Below are 20,643 nucleotides of genomic sequence, written 5' to 3'. Positions count from 1 at the left end.
GGGCTGGTAACTCGGCATGTAAAAATCAACTACCAGTCATTAGCGGACCGGAGTTCCGCTGTGGCAACCCCTAACCGGGAAAAGCCGAAAGACACAAAAAAAACTGCTGACCATCTACTCTGGAGCCATAGCACAGGTCAAAGTGATGGCTAAACTCTCAAAAGAATTCATGATGTCTTTCTATTCCAGTGTTGCAGTATTCTACATGTGGTTTTACCCTTCTTCCTTTCGCATATGTACGGCCAGTATTCCAAGTTTTTAAGTCCCTCAGGGTGCGTCGGGCATCTGATGTGGCTGCAGGTATGTGGGCCATAAAAGCGACGTCTGCACGCACCAGCCCTCAGAACTTTTCAGCCGCCAGTCTTATACCAGGTGTTCCTGCTACTCGCTGACGTCGGATTAGAAATAATCCTGTAAGTACCCCATTGGGGAACCTTTCAGTACTTCTTTTTTTGCTTATAATTTGTTCATGTTATCCAGAAGGGGCAAGTGTAAGTGTGGCCAGCAGATTCCCCACAAAGACACCCACGATCAGTGCCTTTTTTGTTTGGGCAACGAACACAACCATGCGAACTGCCCTATTTCTCGGGCGCTTGTCCCTAAGACCTTATGTTGCCATTTGCATGCTCTGAACCTTTAGCTAGAGAACCAGCGGTTAAAGCAACTTGCATTAGGGATGGGAGGTGCTTCCGACTCCCCAACAGAACCACCTAAGAAGAGGGCCAAATCCATGTGGCCTACTTCTTCTGCTGTGCCTCTACCGCCCATACCTCAGCCTGTGGCCGACATCGGCCTGGCAGAGGAATCGGCTTCTGCCAGACAGGATAAAGCGGGTACCTATGAGGAAGCCGCACAATCCCGAGGGGACAACACATCTGTAGATGCATTACTGGCATCTGCCTCAGATGCCAGGGGAGAACCAGCGCTCTCTGTGGACCTGTTGGATTCTGCCAATCCCATCCATTCTTCTGACTCGAGGCCTTCTCCTACTCGGACACCAGCTAGGCCTGTTAAGAAGAAACAAAAGATCAAACATCTCTCTCCACCTCCTGAAAGCACGTCCAACTGGCAAGCTTTCAGCCAAAGCCTATTCAATGCCTTCATGACCCTACACCCCGCCTCGGTAGGAGATCTGGTGTAGTCCCTCCACTCATATGTCCTAGGCCTCAAACTTCGGATAATGTAAGGAGATACGAAGAGGAACTTTCTGACTCCTCCTCAGAGGACTCCCTCTCCTACACTTCTCAGATCACCTCTCCCCTAGGATATGGCTCTGCAGAAGAAGAGTCCATTGACCCTGACTCCCCAGTTGAGGATTTAACCTTCGGGGAAATCATCTACAAAATGAAAGACCACTTTAAGTGGGAATCCACTGACATGACTGAGGTGCAGAAGAGGTTCTGTGACCTCATACAGATGGACTCTCCCAGTCCTTCTGCTGTCCCTCCTATTCTGCTGGCATTTCTGGATGCCTTTTCTTCAGCATCCCACAACCCTGACTCACAATCTCCAGCCCCATGCAGGGCTGACAGATTGTACAAAGTTCCAAAATCAAGAAATTTCTCCTTAAGTGCCCTCCAACTGACCCAGCCACCATTTCAATCTCCACTGATAGGGCATCCAAACTTCTGCCTGCTACAACCATTCTTCCTGCTGACAAGGACAGCATGACAACGGAACGTCTGGGCAAGAAGATCTACACTTCAGCCACTCTGTCTTTCAGGGCCACAAATTACCAGACTCACATGGCCAAGTACTCCTTAGCCCTGCTGGACAAAGCCACCAAGGAATTGGCCGACATCCCACACTGCGCAGCCAAAGCCTCACTGTCCTCCATCCTAGCTCTCACCTCTCAAGTGAACAGATACTCCATAATGTGCAGTTATGATGCGGCTGAAGTCTCAGCTAGGTCAGCTACATCAGCTCCTGCTGTAAGGAGATATTCTTGGCTATGTGGACAACCCCTCTCTGATAAGTTCAGGGCGAAGCTTACTGATGCCCCTTTAGAACATTCTACCTTGTTTGGCACTAAAGTAACTGACCTCTTAAAGTCTCTACAGCAAAAAGACAAAGAAATGCAGGACTTCAAACATCTCCTAGATGTTCTTCATGTTTCACTGTTGCAGTCATTACATTTGGGTTATCTGCTTGCAGGTAGCTCTCAGTCAGCCTGATTAACAAAGTCTTCGGTCCTGCGTCGGTTGCTGTCCCTTCTTCCATGATGCCAGGTCGTCAGGGGTGTAAAACATGCAGCCGATGCCATTACATCAGTCTCATTACATCAGTCTTTCTTGCCGTGCAGTGCCCGAAGCAGAAGCAGTTCGCAAGTGCCGGTCGGCCATCTCCTGAAATTATTGTTTGCAAGTTTCAGAACCGAAGTCTTCAACTAAAGCTAAGTACCCCATTGGGGAAACTTTTTCTTGCTCCTTACCGATGTCAGTAAAAGTTAATAATTCCATTACTTGTGGAAAGCAAATACCTCATAAAGATTATAATTTATACTGTTTTCCTTGCCTAGGCCCTGACCACGACGTATATTGATGTCGGTTTTATGCTTTATTTAATCAGCGCACATCCGAAGTCAGTATATTTTCGCCTCTAAATATTTCGGTTCTCATTTAATTATCCAGAAATGTCATCGGTTAGCCATCTGACTGCAGGGATTCCGAAAAAATGCAAAGATAAAGAAAGAGACTGTCCGCCGAGGTCCAAAATTGCCGACGACGCTTCTCCTAAGCCAGTTTGCCAGTTCGCCGGTACTCAGTGAGGGGTTCCCAACCCCTGATACCTGCTACTTCTGATTCACAGGCCTCTACTGAGACCCATTCGGAGTCCAGTATGCCGCGAGATGCTTCAACTATGGAACCCGCGGATGTCTCTTCCTTGGATGGGTCCAGAGCCATTGTGCAGGCTCTGGCTTCTGAGGGTGTATTCAGGCCTACGGACTTGCATATTAAACTGACTCCTCCTCCTTCACTTAGGCCTAAATCTCGATCCATACTTAAAAAACGGATGCTCAGGCCACATGCTCAGGCCTCTATGCCTAAAAAATAAATGAGAAGAATGGCTGAAGATCTAATAATTCTAATCTGGAATAGCCAACCTCCCCCCCCCCCTTTTAAGAGGCCTAGGACTGAAGTTGATTATGAATCTTCTAATCAGGATTCTGTTTTTTCCTGATTCTTCTGGTGATCTGAATTTGCCCTTATCTACTTATGAAGATTCTGATGCAGAGGACTCCATTCCCTCTGCTTCTCCTCCTGAGGATTTTTCTTTTGGGGAAACCTTACATACTCTAAGGGAGCATTTCCACTGGGAAAGCCAGAATTTTTCTGATTCAAAAAAGAGGCTTAGGGATTTCCTTCTCCTACCTCAGCATAGACCTTTAGCTATTCCTCCTGTACTAGACATTGTTGATGATGCTTTTTTGGAATCTAGTTTGGCCCCTGATTCCCTGCCTCCTGCTCCCAGAAAACAGAGTCCCTGAGTACCACAAGTTCCTTTTCAAAAATCCTATTGCAGATCCAGAAACTATTTCACAGGGGCCCAAGGGCATTAAGGCTTCTACTGCTAAAAATCCCACCCCTTCTGATAGAGACTCCAGGGCTCTGGATAGATGGGGTAAGAAGGTTTACACTTCTGCAACCTTGGCCATTAAGGCTTTAAACTGCCAGTTTCATATGTTAAAGTATCAGCAACATGTTATTGGACTGCTTAAACAGAAAATGATGTTGATTCCTGACTGTGTGGAAAATAAAGAATTACAGGATTTAATGCATTCTGCTGAACAAGTTGGAAAACATACTTTGCAATGTGGTTTTGATTCATTAGAGGCCTCTTGCAGGGCTGCTGTTACTGGGTCTGTGCTCAGAAGGCATGCTTGGCTTAAGGAGCAATCTTTGCCTGATCATGTTAAAGCTAAATTGTTGGATGCTCCTTTAAATCAGGACCACCTGTTTGGCAACAACGCTGAGGAAGTTCTTAAAAAGATGGAAGATAAAGCTAAATCTATGCAAACTGTTAAAGATTTTTTTACAAGTTCAGCCTCCTAGATTTATTAGGCACTGGCCCTCTAAGAATTGGTCCTTTCAAGCCCCTTCCAGGTCTTCTCAAACCAAACCCAGACACAGCAAAAACCCCAGGTTTCAGTCCCAGGGGACACACCAAACTAAGCAGTGGGGGGCCTCCACTTCCAAATCTGGGAATAATAAGACTCCCCCCTATGGTAAACTGTCTCAATGACTTCCTTTTAAAATTTCCAAGCACTTATCAGCTGACTGCCCCTTTGGGGGGAAAGATTGTTCTTCATGCAAAGAATTGGGAACTCATTACCCAGGACAAGTTGGTTTTAAATATAGTGTCCCAGGGGTACAGATTTCACTTCCACACTTTGCCATCACCAAGTGGGTGGCTGGACCTACCCCCAAATCAGTGGACAGAGGCCCCAAAACAAGTACTTTCTCTCTTAAGCATGAGGGCTATTCAGCTGGTACTAGAAGAGGAAAAGGGACAAGGTTTCTACTAGAGACTTTTCCTGGTACCCAGAAAAGACAAATAATAGCGTCCTATCCTGGACCTGTCTACTCTAAACACATTTCTGGAGATTCCAAAATTCAAGATGCCGACTCTTCACCATTTACTTCCTATGCTTGGCAAAGACACCTGGTTGGCAACACTAGATTTAAAAGAAGCATACCTGCACATCCCAATCAGGGAATCTTGCAGAAGATACCTACGCTTCAAAGCAGGCTACATGCACTATCAGTTCTCTGCACTGTCCTTTGGCTTATCTACTGCACCCAGGGTATTCACAAAGTGCCTAGATCCAGTTATTGCATTTTGCAGGCAAAGAAATATTCAAATATACCCGTAACTGGACGAGTGTCTAATTCAGGCAGAAAGCCAGGACATACTTTTAAATCATGTGGTCTTTGTAAAAAGGGTTCTAACTTGTCTGGGGTACACCATAAACGAAAAGAAATCACACCTGGTACCCTGTCAACAAATTATATTCCTGGGAGCAAGCTTGAATACAACTTCCCAGATAGCTTACCTCACGCCAGAGAAACAAATTCATTTGACAACCTACTTCAAACAAGTGGCCACAAAAACCCTGCTATCTGCAAGACAAATACTGCAAGCCTTGGGGTTCATGGCCTCCTGCATTCTTCTAATTCCATATGCAAGACTGCATATGAGGAAACTACAGTGGTATCTAAAAAGCCTATGGTGTCAACATTCTCAAGACCTAGAAACAATGATTCCTGTCATACCTTGCCTATGCCTAGAGTTCCTTTGGTGGGCAGAGGCCTGCCACCAAAACAAGGGACTACCTTCCACACTACCCCCTGCCTACCAAACCCTAACAACAGACACATCATACTGTGCATGGGGGGGCTCACGTGGCAGGGAAGTGCATTCAGAGCAAATGAAACCCAAGTCAAATGCATCTGCATATCAATTAAAAAGAAATGTTAGCTGTACAGAATGCTCTGACAGCCTTCAAGGACCACATTCTTCCAGGACAACTAATGGTAAAGATGGACAACGCCACTGTTATGTGGTACATAAACAAGCAGGGGGGTACACATTCTTACCCCCTCTGCAGACTAGCCATGGCATTGTGGGACACAGCCTTGAGCTACCAAGTGCACCTACAAGCTCAATTCCTGCCAGGAAAATTAAATACACTGGCAGACAGACTAAGCAGAAACCTCATGGACCCACACGAGTGGAAACTGGAACCAAGGATTTTTAACATGTTGACAAGCAAATGAGGGAGCCCAGATATAGACCTGTTTGCCTCTCCCCAGAAGTACCAATTGGACAAATTTTCCACAAGGACTCCCCACAAACAAGCCTGGAAAATGGATGCTCTGTCCTTCTGCTGGAAAAACCTATCAGTATATGCCTTCCCCCCTCTGCCTCTGCTCTCCAAAGTACTACTAAAAAATCAAACAGGACAAACCAAGGATGATTTTGATTGTTCCAGACTGGCCGCACCAACACTGGTACCCCCTCCTGAGCAGTGTGTCATGGTTATCTCCATGACACCTGCCTCAGACTCCTTCCCTGCTGTCTCAGCAGGAGAGCCAGATTCTGCACCCTCACCTTCTAACACTGAACCTTGCAGCCTGGCTATTTACTTAATCTCTCCTTTACCATCCCTCAGCAAACCTGTGATGGATATCATTTTAGAGGCAAGGAGGCCTAGTACTAGAAAATCTTATGCTGAAAAATGGAAAAGATTCTCTGCCTGGAACCAATCTCAAGGGATGAGCACAGCAGCGCCCAATTTACCTCAGATTTTACAATACTTAACTGAGATGCTTCACAAGGGCCTGTCTTTTTCCTCCATTAAAATCCACGCCTCAGCCATTTCAGCTCATTATAACACATAACGTCCCCTCTTCTCTCATTCACTGCTCAATCAGTTCCTCAGAGGAGCCAACAATTTGAGACCACCCAGGAGAGCTCCACCCCAGCCTGGGACCTTAACTTTATCTTGGAGAAACTCACTCTACCTCCTTTCAAGCCAGCTGCTACTGCAGACTTAAATTTTTTTTCTTGGAAAACAGCTTTTGTTTTAGCAATCACTTCAGCTTGAAGGGTATCTGAATTACAGGCCCTTATGGCAGTTGAGCCTATCATCATCTTTCATGAGGACAGGGTGTCCCTCAGAACCAATCCATCCTTCATGCCTAAGGTGGTATCCAGTGTGGCTCTTAATCAGTCCATTCATTTGCCAACCTTTTTTCCCAATCCACAGAATAAAGGGAACAGATACTGCATTCCTTAGATGTGCAGAGACAACTTAGATTCTAATTGGACAGGACTAAACCATAAGGAAATCTGAACAACTGCTGGTGGCATTTGCTGCAGGGGCAGAGGGGAAGGCTATTTCAAAGCAAACCATTTCTAAATGGGTAAGCCATTGCATTCATTTCTGCTATAAGCACCATGGAAAACCTATCCCCCAGGGGATCAGACCTCACTCCACCAGGGCTGCATCTACCTCTACAGCCTTTCTCAGAGGCGTCCCTACCAGGGACATCCTAGAAGCTGCTACCTGGAGTTCTGTACATACTTTCATCAAGCATCATCATTTGCCAATTTTCTCTAAATCCAGAGTTGGCTTTGCCACTGTAGTCTTGCAGGGCCTTATAGCTGGCCCTAATGCTATCTAAATTCCTCTTTCCAACCATAGCTTTGGGAATCTACCCAAATGTAATGACTGCAGCAGTGAAACACGAAGAACATAGTACAGTTGTGTACACTTACCATAAATGTAGATGTTTGAGTGTATTCACTATTGCAGTCCTGGTTACCCTACCTCCAGTCCCCTAACTTCTTTTGGCTATACCTCTACTTTCCTTTACTATGCTTAAAAGCCTTTTTGGTGTATTTGCTTTTTTGTTGGAGGTATATCTTTGTACTTTTATATTTAATTGCTTCCCATTAGGGGGGCAAGAAAAACTGATGTAATGGCATCAGCTACATGTTTTATACCCCTGACAACCTGACGTCATGGAAGAAGGGACAGCAACCGACTCAGGACCCAAGACTTTGTTAATCAGGCCAACTGAGGGCTACCTGCAAGCAGATAATCCATATGTAATGACTGCAACAGTGAATACACTCGAACATCTACATTTATGGTAAGTGTACAAAACTGTACTTTTCGCCCATTCCTAAGTTCTATAGGAACTACCCTGCCAAAACCCAATTCATAAGGAAACAATCTTGTCCTATGGCATCCTCTAGGCCCAGGATACCTCCTAGAAAGCAGCCCCCTCTGGCTAGAGCTTCTCCAGCCCCCAGCCAGAGGCTTCCCTTTCAAGATAGGGCAGGTAGTGTCTGACTACCTAACAGTCTTAATACCCACCCCTCCTACCCCTCTACCTCTCTCTGCCCATCTCTCTCACTGTCTCCCTGTATGGTCCCACATTACCTCAGACAAATGGGTTCTTTCCATCATCCAGAATGGTTACTTTATGACCTGGATCACCAACCCAGTATGAAAGGGCACTCTTCAGCCCCCCACCAGTCAGCTCCACCTCCTGCAACCTGTACTGCAAGCTCTGACCATAGATCCAGTTCCTCTGGAAGCAAAAGGAAGAGGATTCTAGTCAAGAATTTTTCTGGTACCCAGAAAGGATGGACCATGCAGACCTATACTATATCTCTCACATCTCAACCTTTTCCTAAAGGTCCCTACCATCAGGATGCTCACTCTCCACAACCTCTTCCCCCTGCTCCTGCCCCAAGGGTTCATGGCAACCCTAGATATAAAGGATGCTTATCTGCACATCCCAATAAATCCCACATTCAGGAAATACCTGAGGTTTTTGGCAGGCTCATTCCATTTTCAATTCTCTGCCTTGCCCTTTGGGCTTTCCAGTGCACCCAGGGTATTCACAAAATGTCTGGCTCCAGTCATCGGTTATTGCAGGATAAAGGGTATCCAAATATTCCCCTACCTAGATAATCTGCTGATTCAGGCAGACAATCAGAAGACTGTCCTTCTTCACACTCAGCTTCTTCTGTCCCCATTGCAGTCTCTAGGATTTCAGATACATTTCCCAAAATCTCACCTGGAGCCCACATAGGACATTGTTTTCCTGGGGTACAGGATTCGCACAGACCTCATGAAGCCCTTCGTGCTGCCAGACAAGGTGATATCCTTGACAGACCACCTGCTCTGCATCCCCCAAGCATCAGAACTGACAGCAAGGGAGTACCTGAGACTTCTGGGTTACATGGCAGACACTATACCCATGCTCTCCTTAGCTAGACTGCACATGAGAAAGCTACAGTGGTATCTTCAGTCAGTCTGGACCCAACATTCTCATCCCCTGGAATTCAGGGTCCCCGTTCTACTTTGCTTGAAACAAAAAATTCAATGGGGGCTGGTACAAGTGGCCAACAACCCAGCCCTCCCTCTCCAACCACCCCCACCCACACAGATCATGCATACAGACGCTTCAGATCTGGGCTGGGGAGCAACGCTAGGCCAAAGACATGTGCAGGGTTTGTGGTCAAACACACACAAACTAGAGCACATCAGTGTCAGTGAGATGAGGGCAATCCTCCTTGCTCTGCAAGCCTTCCTACCTTAACTCCAGCAAGGCCCACCCAAGATTTTCATGGACAACACCACTGTCCTGTGGTATGTCAACAAACAGGGAGGGACAACATCCTACCTCCTTTGCAGACTAGCTCTGCTGGTGTGGGAGATGGCCACCTCACAGTGGATTACCCTGCAGGCAGTTTACATCCCATCCCTTCACAACTTCCAGGAAGATTATCTCAGTAGAACCATAACAAACAACCATGAATGGATGCTTCACAGAGATGTCTTCCTGGATCTGGTCCACCGGTGGGGTATACCTCAAATAGACTTGTTTGTCTCCTCCATCAACAGACAACTTCCTGGCTTCTGCACCAGGACACCAGGACACCAGACCCCAAGGCAATGGCAACAGATGCCTTCTCAATTTCTTGGAAGGGGCAATTTCTGTATGCTTCCCCCCTTCCCTTTGATTCAAAAGGTGCTTCTGAAAATTCATCAGGACAGACCAAAAATCTTGCTGGTGACTCCCTACTGGCCAACACAGCACTGCTTTCCCCTTCTCCTTCATTTGTCCAAGTGCAATCGCCACAAGTTACCCCCCTCAGTGGATCTCCTCACACAGCACAAGGGATCACAGTTACACCCACAGTGGCATTCTCTCCACCTCACCCTGTAGCTGATAGGATTCTGATCCCCTTCAGACATCTGTACAACTAGGGCATGCTCAATGACCTGCAGGAGACCAGGAAACCTAACACAAGAAAATCTTACCTCTCAAAATGGAAAAGATTTTCCATATGGTGTCACAAAAGACAGTTGGACCCACTGGCAAGTGACATCCCTCTAATCCTGTCTTACCTGTGTGAAGTATTGCAGACAGGTCTGGCCTACTCTTCTATAAAAACACACTTGTCTGCAATCTCTGCCTGTCTCCCTTTGGATCCACCTCTAGCATCCAGACTTCCTACCAAACTCTTCCTCAAAGGGTTACTTCACCTGAGACCCCCCAGTAAACTGTCCCCTCCTCCCTGGGAGCGTAACTATGAACTGGAAAAAACTCACCCTAGCTCCTTTTGAGCCAGCAGACAAAGCCTCCCTAAAACTTTGAACATGGAAAACTGTTTTATTGGTGGCTCTGACCTCAGCCAGGAGGGTCTCAGAGCTACAAGCTCTGATGGCTAACCAACCATTCCAAGTCTTCCACCCTGTCAAGGTTGAAGACTAGAAATGGTGGCTAACAAGGTTACTCTCAGAATTAACCCATCCTTCATGCCCAAGGTGGTGAATAACCTATCTTTAAACCAGGCTATACACATGCCCACCTTTTTCCCCAACCTGCAGGGGAAATGTGAGAGAATACTCCATTCCCTAGATGTCCACAGACAGCTTAGGTTTTATCTCCATAAAACCAAGTCCAATAGAAAATCTGGCCAATTTTTAAAGCAGTGACCAAACAGACCATTTTGGCCTGGATCTCTAGGGCTATTTCCTTCTGTTGCATATACCATGGGAAAACCTTGCAGGGCAATATTAAAGCCCACTCCATCAGAGTTATGACCTCTTCAGGAGCCTTCTTTAAAGGGCTAGAGACCAACACAATCCCTGAAGCAGCTACTTGGTCTTCAGTGCACTTTCACCAAACATTACAAGCTGAACCATATCTCTAGGGGCAGGGTGGGGTTTGCCAGGGCTGTCCTTCTTGGACTCCTGGAAACTTAAACCAGACCACCACCCCATTCACAGTGAGGTTTGGCACTCACCCACATGTAGAATACTGCAACATTGGAATAGAAGGACATAGAAAAGTTGTGTAAAATCTTACCATAATCATAGACGTCCTCTTCCATGTTGCAGTATTCCTTCCCACCCTCCTTCCCCTCCTGTCAGGTTGCACTTGCTCTTCTGGGTGGCACTGGATGGGCTATGCCTTTCTAGGACTGGCTCTGACTGGTGCCTTCTGTTCTGAGGGCTGGTGTGTGTGCAGACGTTGTTTTATGGCCCATGTACGTACAGCCTCATCGGACGCCTGACGCACCCTGAGGAACTGAAAAACTTTGGAATACTGGCCAGGTGTACGCGAACGAAAGAAGGGTAAACCCACACGTAGAATACTGCAACATGGAAAAGAAGGACATCTATGGTTATGGTAAGATTTTACACAACTTTTCTTTAGTATGAGAGTATGTCAAGTGAACCTCCTGCGCCTTTTTTTTGTTTGCCACTTATTTGCAGAGGTAAATAGAAATTCCAAAAGCAAGAGGTATGACTGAGGATGTTTATAGTTAAAGGTTCATCTGTTTTGCTGATCATAACATCATTATAGAGAGCAATCCCCACCAAGATATTCCTAAATTACTTGACCTCCTCCAGACGTTTGGAATAATCTTAGGTTATAAGATTAAAATACTTAAGACCAAGACACAATCCGTGAATTATACACCAGAGGAAGAAATTAAGAAATGTTATCCTTACTTGTCTGGGCATAAAGTCAAGCACCTAGGTGTTGGCTCACAGAAACTGTTGGACAGTCAACAAGATCATGCATACAGATGCTTCAGATCTGGGCTGGGGAGCAACGCTAGGCCAAAGACATGTGAAGGGTTTGTGGTCAAACACACACAAACTAGAGCACATCAATGTCAGAGAGATGAGGGCAATCCTCCTTGCTCTGCAAGCCTTCCTACCTTACCTCCAGCAAGGCCCACCCAAGATTTTCATGGACAACACCACTGTCCTGTGGTATCTCAACAAACAGGGAGGGACAAAATCCTACCTCCTTTGCAGACTAGCTCTGCTGGTGTGGGAGATGGCCACCTCACAGTGGATTACCCTGCAGGCAGTTTACATCCCATCTCTTCACAACTTCCAGGAAGATTATCTCAGTAGAACCATCACAAACAACCATGAATGGATGCTTCACAGAGATGTCTTCCTGGATCTGGTCCACCGGTGGGGTATACCTCAAATAGACCTGTTTGTCTCCTCCATCAACAGACAGCTTCCTGGCTTCTGCACCAGGACACCAGACCCCAAGGCAATGGCAACAGATGCCTTCTCAATTTCTTGGAAGGGGCAATTTCTGTATGCTTCCCCCCTTCCCTTTGATTCAAAAGGTGCTTCTGGAAATTCATCAGGACAGACCAAAAATCTTGCTGGTGACTCCCTAATGGCCAACACAGCACTGCTTTCCCCTTCTCCTTCATTTGTCCAAGGGCAATCACCACAAGTTACCCCCCTCAGTGGATCTCCTCACAGAGCACAAGGGATCACAGTTTTACCCACAGTGGCAGTCTCTCCACCTCACCCTGTAGCTGATAGGATTCTGATCCCCTTCAGACACCTGTACAACTAGGGTGTGCTCAGTGACCTGCAGGAGACCAGGAAACCTAACACAAGAAAATCTTACCTCTCAAAATGGAAAAGATTTTCCATATGGTGTCACAAAAGACAGTTGGACCCACTGGCAAGTGACATCCCTCTAATCCTGTCTTACCTGTGTGAAGTATTGCAGACAGGTCTGGCCTACTCTTCTATAAAAACACACTTGTCTGAAATCTCTGCCTGTTTCTCTTTGGATCCACCTCTAGCATCCAGACTTCCTACCAAACTCTTCCTCAAAGGGGTACTTCACCTAAGACCCCCCAGGAAACTGTCCCCTCCTCCCTAGGATCTTAACTATGTACTGGAAAAAACTCACCCTAGCTCCTTTTGAGCCAGCAGACAAAGCCTCCCTAAAACTTTGAACATGAAAAACTGTTTTATTGGTGGCTCTGACCTCAGCCAGGAGGGTCTCAGAGCTACAAGCTCTGATGGCTAACCAACCATTCCAAGTCTTCCACCCTGTCAAGGTTGAAGACTAGAAATGGTGGCTAACAAGGTTACTCTCAGAATTAACCCATCCTTCATGCCCAAGGTGGTGAATAACATTTCTTTAAACCAGGTTATACACCTGCCCATCTTTTTCCCCAATCTGCAGGGGAAAAGTGAGAGAGTACTCCATTCCCTAGATGTCCACAGACAGCTTAGGTTTTATCTCCATAAAACCAAGTCCATTAGAAAATCTGACCAATTTTGTCTCTCCTTCAACCCAGCGCTCTGGGGAAAGCAGTGACCAAACAGACCATTTTGGCCTGGATCTCTAGGGCCATTTCCTTCTGTTGCATATACCATGGGAAAACCTTGCAGGGCAATATTAAAGCCCACTCCATCAGAGCTATGACCTCTTCAGGAGCCTTCTTTAAAGGGCTAGACACCAACACAATCCCTGAAGCAGCTACTTGGTCCTCAGTGCACACTTTCACCAAACATTACAAGCTGAACCATATCTCAAGGGGCAGGGTGGGGTTTGCCAGGGCTGTCCTTCTCGGATTCCTGGAAACTTAAACCAGACCACCACCCCATTCACAGTGAGGTTTGGCACTCACCCACATGTAGAATACTGCAACATTGGAATAGAAGGACATAGAAAAGTTGTGTAAAATCTTACCATAATCATAGACGTCCTCTTCCATGTTGCAGTATTCCTTCCCACCCTCCCTCCCCTCCTGTCAGGTTGCACTTGCTCTTCTGGGTGGCACTGGATGGGCTATGCCCTTCTAGGACTGGCTCTGACTGGGGCCTTCTGTTCTGAGGGCTGGTGCGTGCAGACGTTGTTTTATGGCCCATGTACATGCAGCCACATCGGACGCCTGACGCACCCTGAGGAACTGAAAAACTTTGGAATACTGGCCAGGTGTACGCGAAAGAAAGAAGGGTAAACCCACACGTAGAATACTGCAACATGGAAGAGAAGGACATCTATGGTTATGGTAAGATTTTACATAACTTTTCTTTATTCAGAGAGCATGTCAAGTGAACCTCCTTCGCCTTTTTTTTGTTTGCCACTTATTTGCAGAGGTAAATAGAAATTCCAAAAGCAAGAGGTATGACTGAGGATGTTTATAGTTAAAGGTTCATCTGTTTTGCTGATCATAACATCATTATAGAGAGCCATCCCCACCAAGATATTCCTAAATTACTTGACCTCCTCCAGACGTTTGGAATAATCTTAGTTTATAAGATTAAAATACCTAAGACCAAGACACAATCCATGAATTATATACCAGAGGAAGAAATTAAGAAATGTTATCCTTACTTGTCTGGGCATAAAGTCAAGCACCTAGGTGTTGGCTCACAGAAACTGTTGGGCAGTCAACAAGTTTGACATATAAAGAAATTATGGACAGAAATAAAACCTATTTCAGAAATGAGAGTGATACTGGATTTAGATTAGGGATTACAGAGATGCCACATGTTCTGTATGGGGTTTGGGCATTTTGCCCCTCCCCCTTCCATAACAGTGCTAACCAAGCTTAATCCATGGATTAACTAGTTTGTATTGGATAGTCTTAAGACATGAGTCTATTGGGAAAAGGTAATTTTGTGTAAAAGTCGGGATGGGTTGGTCAATCCTGATATGTCAGCATATTTATCCAGAGTTTTTCCTGAAATTTGCCTTAAGTTTAAAATGCCATTATGTCAATCAAGATGGAAAAAGATACTGAATGAAGAGGGAAGAGTGCCACAATAGATTGATTGTTAATTACAACCGGGTAGATAAAGTTATGCAACACTGATATCACAGTACTCTGATGGACCCAAATCTCCTAATTTTTTTTTGACGCCACTGCAGTGACCTCTTCTCAGAGAACATGTATTTCAGTCAAATACAGGATATCAACCATGTGGCCTTCCTGCACCCCTTGTTAATTATAATTACTAACTCCAAGATTGTACAATCCAGGGGGAAAGGGCATATTCACTACCCTTAGGACTTGTCGGTCTTGTACAGTTGTCAACCATTTGCATGTGTCAGTCAGTGTGGGAGTGTTTGATTGTGTATGTTTCCCCGTAAGTGATTGATGTTCTGCTTATAAGATGTTGTGTCCTGTACCTTAATCCAGTAATTTACTTTGCCATACCTTAATTCACTAATTTACTTTCCCATACCTTAATCCCCTAATTTACTTAACTTTCCCCAGGTGCATTTTTTTTGTTTTTTTACCACAAGATCGCAGTTCATGCAGACACTGTGTATGCCTTTGCAGGATTTTATTCCTTTTTCCATGGCTGTGCAACTGTAGATTTGGTATATTTAAGTGAGTAAGGTTACCCCCCCCCCCCATGGTGATGTTGTGCATCTGTTTTGTTGTAATTAGTGTTTGTTTTGTGATTTGGTTTATCACATTATATGTCATGTTCCACTATTTCTTTCATATATAGCTGAATGATAAGGAAGAAGCTCTGGCTCATCAGAGAAAGGTTAGTTATATGCTGGCTCGTACTATTGAAGAACAAGAGAGAACTGTGAAGCAGATTAAAGATGAAAGTCCAGCAGAGAAGCTGTCTGCATCCACAGGATGCAACCGTAAGGTTGAAATGTGCTCATGTAACCAAGAACCAGAATCTTCTGCATTGTCTGAGAACGCAGAGACACAGTCTCCTATGTGTATGCTCTCGATTCTTAACGAATCTATATCTGATAATCCAGTTAAGTCATTTCTTAAGTACCAAACTTCTCCAAGGACAACAATTCGTGAAAGAGCATTAGCAGCATCATTGCCAACACAAGGGACTTCTGAAGAAACCAAGAAAACTGATGACTCATCTGCTGAGAAACTGTAGATAAGTGGATTTTGATTGGTTATAAATATACTTGAAACAAAAGACAACACACCACCTCAGGGCTTTTTATAAGCAAAAATGAACTATGTATATTTTTAACCACTGACAAGGTAGCACTTTAAGAACTGTTCTGGTGTTACTTGCAAAATCATGCAGAATAAAGATCAAATAATTGCTTTGATGATAAGCAACTTGCATTCATAAATTCTGGCAGTGGTCGGTCTTCTGGAAATTCATTGATAAATTACATCCTCACCGTGCTACTATGTAGCATGTTTATCTGAAATATGCAGAAAACTAAACATCATATAAACTCCTTTCTTTCTGCTGAATCTTTAATTAAAAAAAAAATCCAGTGTATTATTAAGAAGAAAAGAGCTAGGATCAGAGTAACGACTATAGTTGTAGTGAAGCTGATGATCATGGTAATTTATTATTATTATGTTTTTTTTTACCCTACAGTTCTTCATTCCTTGCTAATTCTGCTTTATACCATACAAGGTAGAGAAGATCTTAGTATTGTCTTAGGACTATTTTGTTTAGTGAAGGTTAAACTCAAGTTATCCTAGTACTGCAGTGAAAACAGCAGTGTATCTATAAAGAGCTGCATGTTTACTGTTTCCATGTCTTAGATACTGAAATGTTTTGCAAACATTATGTTTGGTACACTGTTCCCCTATTTGCAGCTGTATGGACTGTTTACAATTTGGAAAATTTGACATGCTGAGTGATGAATTTTCTGCTGCTCTTACCCAATTTGACAAGTGAAGTGATCTTCAAACTTCACTACCTTGTAATTTGTGCAGATTGTGCAGTTAATGCAATGCACTTTGGTCATTGCTAATCAAGTAAGGTTCAGTATGCTACAATTTTCTATTCAGTTTAAGCAGAGCCCTTCCCTTGCTCTCTTCAAGTGCAGTTTGAAGATCAATGGATGGGAAATTCGTACCTAGGATAGCGCTTGTGTCCCTTATAGACAGGGGCAGTCTGTAAGATACTCCAGGAATAGGTACAGACCCATGCCACCCTCTTGCCCCTAGGGGCCATATACTGGATAAAATTGGGTTATATTGGTTAGGCTTGTAAGGGCTCTTAAGTCTTTGGTCTAGTAATCTCCTATTAACTTATGAAAAGTGACACTGAATCACTGGAGAGATTAAGTCGCTTGCTGACATTCACTCAGTTTGCAAATGAAGGCTGTGAGACTCTACTTTTTCGCACACTGATTCACCTTAGACTAACATCTTGTAGCCTTTAAGGAACATAAGACAACTTTTAACGACTGTAATAAAACACAAAACTGGTACTTTACCTATTTGCCTTTAAAAGGGTCTGAGAAGTGACTTACAAATCAGGATTAATTCTTCTGAGATTTCAGTGGAACAAATCAGAAGGCAGTAAATTAATTGTGCAAGTTGCCATACAGTCAACCATCTAAAAATAAATATATTCAAAATAATCATTTAAATAACTATAAATTAGCAATTATCTCCATTTTGTCATAAAAATGCTTCATAATCATCCAGAAGGTTTGAACGGTGAGTTGATTTTGAAGTATTTGTTATGAAAAAGTAGAGATGTTTATGTATTTATTTATGAAAGTTATGTTGTGTTCTTAAAGGCTACAAAGGTGCATATTTATTTATTTGTGAGAATCAAGTTTAGTTCTGTTTGCTTGATATACAAATTGCAGTCTTAGTTTGTAACATTAATTTATGCATTTCTCAAGTAGCACTTCAGTGCAATGATAACAATCAAACTTTGTGCATAATAAAATCAGGATTTAATTTCTTTTTTTTAAAGGGATACCAGTGTTCTTTGTAATGTAATACTTTACCTTAGCAGTTGGATTTCCTTTAATATATATCTTTACTAAATATTAAACAGGTCTACAATATTTACATTAAAATAAGAGGATTCCAGTATTCTAATATTGTTGGGCCCAAGTAGGAAACCTAAGATCAGGATACCTGTGCCTCAAGTACTAAACCTCTTTGATGGTTCCTATAGTTGGGGTCATCCTTTCCAAAAGCCATCATTCAGTAAAGTTTTCACAGAAGACCTGTGCTCTGGTGGGTGGGGTTAAGGCCTTTGCTTTCACTGCCAGTGCATGCCATGATTTCACACACTAATATCACTGGTGTGCATGGTCCCTGAACCTGAAAGTTCTTTGCCTGTTACACATTTCAGATCAGAATCCAGCTGTTGTCAGCAAAAGTCTCTGTGTTTGAATGCCTGTAAAAAACTGGCTAATATCAATATTAGCATTGAATTGTCAGCCAAGATCCTTGTAGTATTCCTTTTACTGACTCTGGGAGAAGCACTTTCATATGTTTTACCATTTCAGTCATGCCATCTGCAAATTGTCAAGGATATAAATGTTTGGCTCACCTTGCTACCAAAGGATGGCAGTTAATCAACACTTCTTGTACAGCAATTTATAGAACAGATCATGATGCAGCCCCAAATGTCAGTCAGATCATCACATCAAGAACTAAAACTTTTAGGATAGGTCATGACCTGACCATCAAAACAGCAAGTCCATTTCTAAAACAGCCTTCCACATACCACTGGTGTTTTCCAAGTCCCATCTGTTGCCAACCAAGTGTCATAAGAGAATGACAAAATGGCCCTGATATAACAACCCTGACTCTGTTCTGGGACTACCTGTTAAGAGAAGTTTACTTTGACATGGAAAACCATCAATAAAGACAAGTGCGTTTTCCACGTGGAGTGTTGGTGCTATCAAGCCTATAGGTGATCACCTAGAACTCAAGGCAGATGGTTTAATCTTAGGAAGCAGCTTTACAATTTATTTGGTCAGGGTATGCATGCCGAGGATGTCCAGACTGAAGGGCTTCTTCCTAGCCCCAGCAAGGTCTTGTAGACATTGTTTAATGGGGAAACTATTTGGCTATCCAGTTATAGCACTTGTATCTCAAGACTTAAATATTATACAGCTATTTCATAGGAAATGGAGTTGCTGTGTGAGACTGCCGTTTTAGGGAATTTAGTCTCTGCTTTGACTCACAATGAGGGACCCAAAGGAGGCACTCTGTCCACTTCCTATGCAGCAGGGTCTAGGTCTAAAGTGTAGATGCCACCCAGCCCATGTCATTGCTTAAGCCAGATAGCTTAATCTAGGGAAGCAGCTTCATAGGTTCATAGATTAGTACTAAGCTAACTGCCCTTGCGAGACATTTTAAGCCTAGCCAATTATCCTTTGTGAGACTCAAACCCTGCACCTTGTGTTTGTAAGGCAAGCACCTTAACCATTAGGCCACCCTCCCAACCCCTCCCATAACCTTAACACTGGGCATCTGTTTGATATCTAATGAAATCTTGAGTTGTTGTATAGCAGTGCCCTACTAGGGAATATGGCTTAATGCCAGCTGATTCCACATGTAATGAGTTGGATTCATATCAGGAACGAACCGTACCAGTAAATTTCTGAAACTTGAAGCAAAAGCTACCAAAACTATGAAAGCTGACCATAGTGAAACCTTAGACTAACATCTTGGTAGCCTTTAGGAACATAAACAATTTTTATTGACTGTAATAAAATGCTTTAACTCATTACATCCGAGTGCCACCTCCAGGTGCATCTGCAGTTAACTCCTACTGATGCCTAGAGGCATCAGACATTGCTTATTCATATTTGCATCAATAATTCCAAAACCATGGTATGTACAAGGTTTTAAAATATTTCATCTTAAAGCTTACACAATAGCAAACTCAACTGCATTAATATTTGGCCTCTCTCTAGTGCAAGTAAATAGATATTAACTGTTGTTTTTCTGATATTAATTTATATAGATAGAATTTTCACATTTTTCTAAATATCCCAACAATCAAGTGACACAGACAGAACTCCTTAGGCTCACATGAAAGGTCTCAGCTAGATAAATAAAATGCTGCTGACAGTATGTGTGTAACTTCAGTAGTTGCTGAGATATTGCAAGTTGTTTACAAAATATGACAAATGTAATAGTTAAATGTGTTTGCTGTGACTTATAAAATTCAGTATAGGACCTACAAGGTGCAGGGTTTGAGTCTCACAAGGGATAATAGGCTAGGCTTACAATGGCTCACAAGGGCAGTTAGCCTAGTACTTACCTATGAACCTAAAGAATACTACCACTATAAAAATAGTTTGTACTGAAGAGTGTGCCATTTATATATTTTTTCATAACCCATATGATTCCAGAGATATGAACATTTGTGTGAAATGTGAGGACATTATTTGATTCTATAAAAAAGCTTAGGCCCTGCCCATTGGAAGTTACAGTGCAAACTTCCTGAGCTCCATTGGCGTGAATGAGTTAAAGGAAATATGAAACTTGCACAAAACACAGATATTGTGCAAGAGAATAACTTAAAATATTGGAGCCAGCTGCAGAGAATAACTTAAAATATTGGAGCCAGCTGCAGCTCTCCCATATTTATATACTAACTGAACTCCATGATGTGTTATTGTTTGCTGATAGCACAGTTCATTTATGAGTTATATGAAGAATTCTCACTTTGGTACAGATGCCCTTTGTATCCAATCCTGGAACTTTGAGCCAGAAGAGCTCTCCCAAAGTGGCTTTGAAGAAATGAATACACTCCAAAATGATTTGGTGTGTTCATACAAGTGCTGTATTTATATCACAATACAATTTATATCAGTCCAGCATTCACCTGTGCATAAGTACATCAGTCCTGTATTCATCTGTGCATGAAGCAGTGCATGAATCCACATCTGGAGGTAATCATGAGCCCTGAAACAGCAATCCTGACTGTGATCTAGGGTGCCTCCTAAGGCAACAGTTTTTAGAGTTCACTCTGGCTTGGAGAACCATAACTAAGGACCATTGAGTTATAGATATTGTCAGTGTTAAGGGACCATAAGTTCTATCCAAGAA

The 20,643-nt window shown here is 43.5% G+C and overlaps 1 protein-coding gene across 1 annotated transcript in view; it reads left to right on the top strand.

Annotated features, from left to right (window-relative positions):
* The window catches only part of CCDC125 (coiled-coil domain containing 125), a 1,485,470-nt gene extending 1,466,507 nt beyond the window's left edge, over positions 1 to 18,963 (top strand). The window contains exon 11 of the mRNA XM_044063882.1: positions 15,335 to 18,963. Within this exon, the coding sequence (XP_043919817.1) occupies positions 15,335 to 15,736 (402 nt within the window). The 3' untranslated portion in view covers positions 15,737 to 18,963. The remainder of the gene's footprint in view (positions 1 to 15,334) is intronic.
* Positions 18,964 to 20,643: the final 1,680 nt, after the last annotated feature.

The sequence above is a fragment of the Protopterus annectens genome, chromosome 2.part2 (genome assembly GCF_019279795.1).
Source record: "Protopterus annectens isolate FY-2018-M chromosome 2.part2, PAN1.0, whole genome shotgun sequence".
Lineage (NCBI taxonomy): Eukaryota > Metazoa > Chordata > Ceratodontiformes > Protopteridae > Protopterus > Protopterus annectens.
The sequence above is the reverse complement of the archived record's forward strand: the minus strand, read 5'-3'. Positions and strand labels throughout refer to the sequence as shown.